Raw genomic sequence first — 389 nt, forward strand, 5'->3', positions numbered from 1 at the left:
CGGGGAGAGCTGCCCCGCGACCCGCTCCGCGCTGCTGGCCGCCTGCATGGCTCCCGGGCACGGGCGAGACTGTGGGGGCTGCTGCTGCTGAGCGACAATCCATTGCTTTAAACTAAGGCTCAACTTACCACAGCAAGGATGGCAACGCTACTGGAGCTCTGGAGCTGCCAAGAGAGCCGGGGAACCTGGGTTTTGTGTGCCACTGTCTAATAAATGGGAGTAAAATGGAATTTCTTACCTGGGTGTTTCCTGCCTTGGTTCTACTGTGCACCCAGCAGCACAGGTGTATCAGGTAAGAAAACGCCTTTTTTGTCTTCCTTAGGCTGGCCCTAGCCAGCTGGTGTGGCCAGGTCTGGCTGTGGCTGGTGGTCCTTTCCCCGCCCCCCGCC

At 59.1% G+C, this 389-nt stretch overlaps 1 protein-coding gene across 1 annotated transcript in view; it reads left to right on the forward strand.

Moving 5' to 3' along the window:
• Positions 1 to 5: 5 nt before the first annotated feature.
• GABRD (gamma-aminobutyric acid (GABA) A receptor, delta) overlaps positions 6 to 389 on the forward strand; it is a 15,136-nt gene continuing 14,752 nt past the window's right edge. Inside the window, exon 1 of the mRNA XM_010087791.1 lies at positions 6 to 292. Within this exon, the coding sequence (XP_010086093.1) occupies positions 225 to 292 (68 nt within the window). The 5' untranslated portion in view covers positions 6 to 224. The remainder of the gene's footprint in view (positions 293 to 389) is intronic.

This window comes from Pterocles gutturalis, unplaced genomic scaffold, assembly GCF_000699245.1.
Source record: "Pterocles gutturalis isolate BGI_N339 unplaced genomic scaffold, ASM69924v1 scaffold31281, whole genome shotgun sequence".
NCBI lineage: Eukaryota > Metazoa > Chordata > Aves > Pterocliformes > Pteroclidae > Pterocles > Pterocles gutturalis.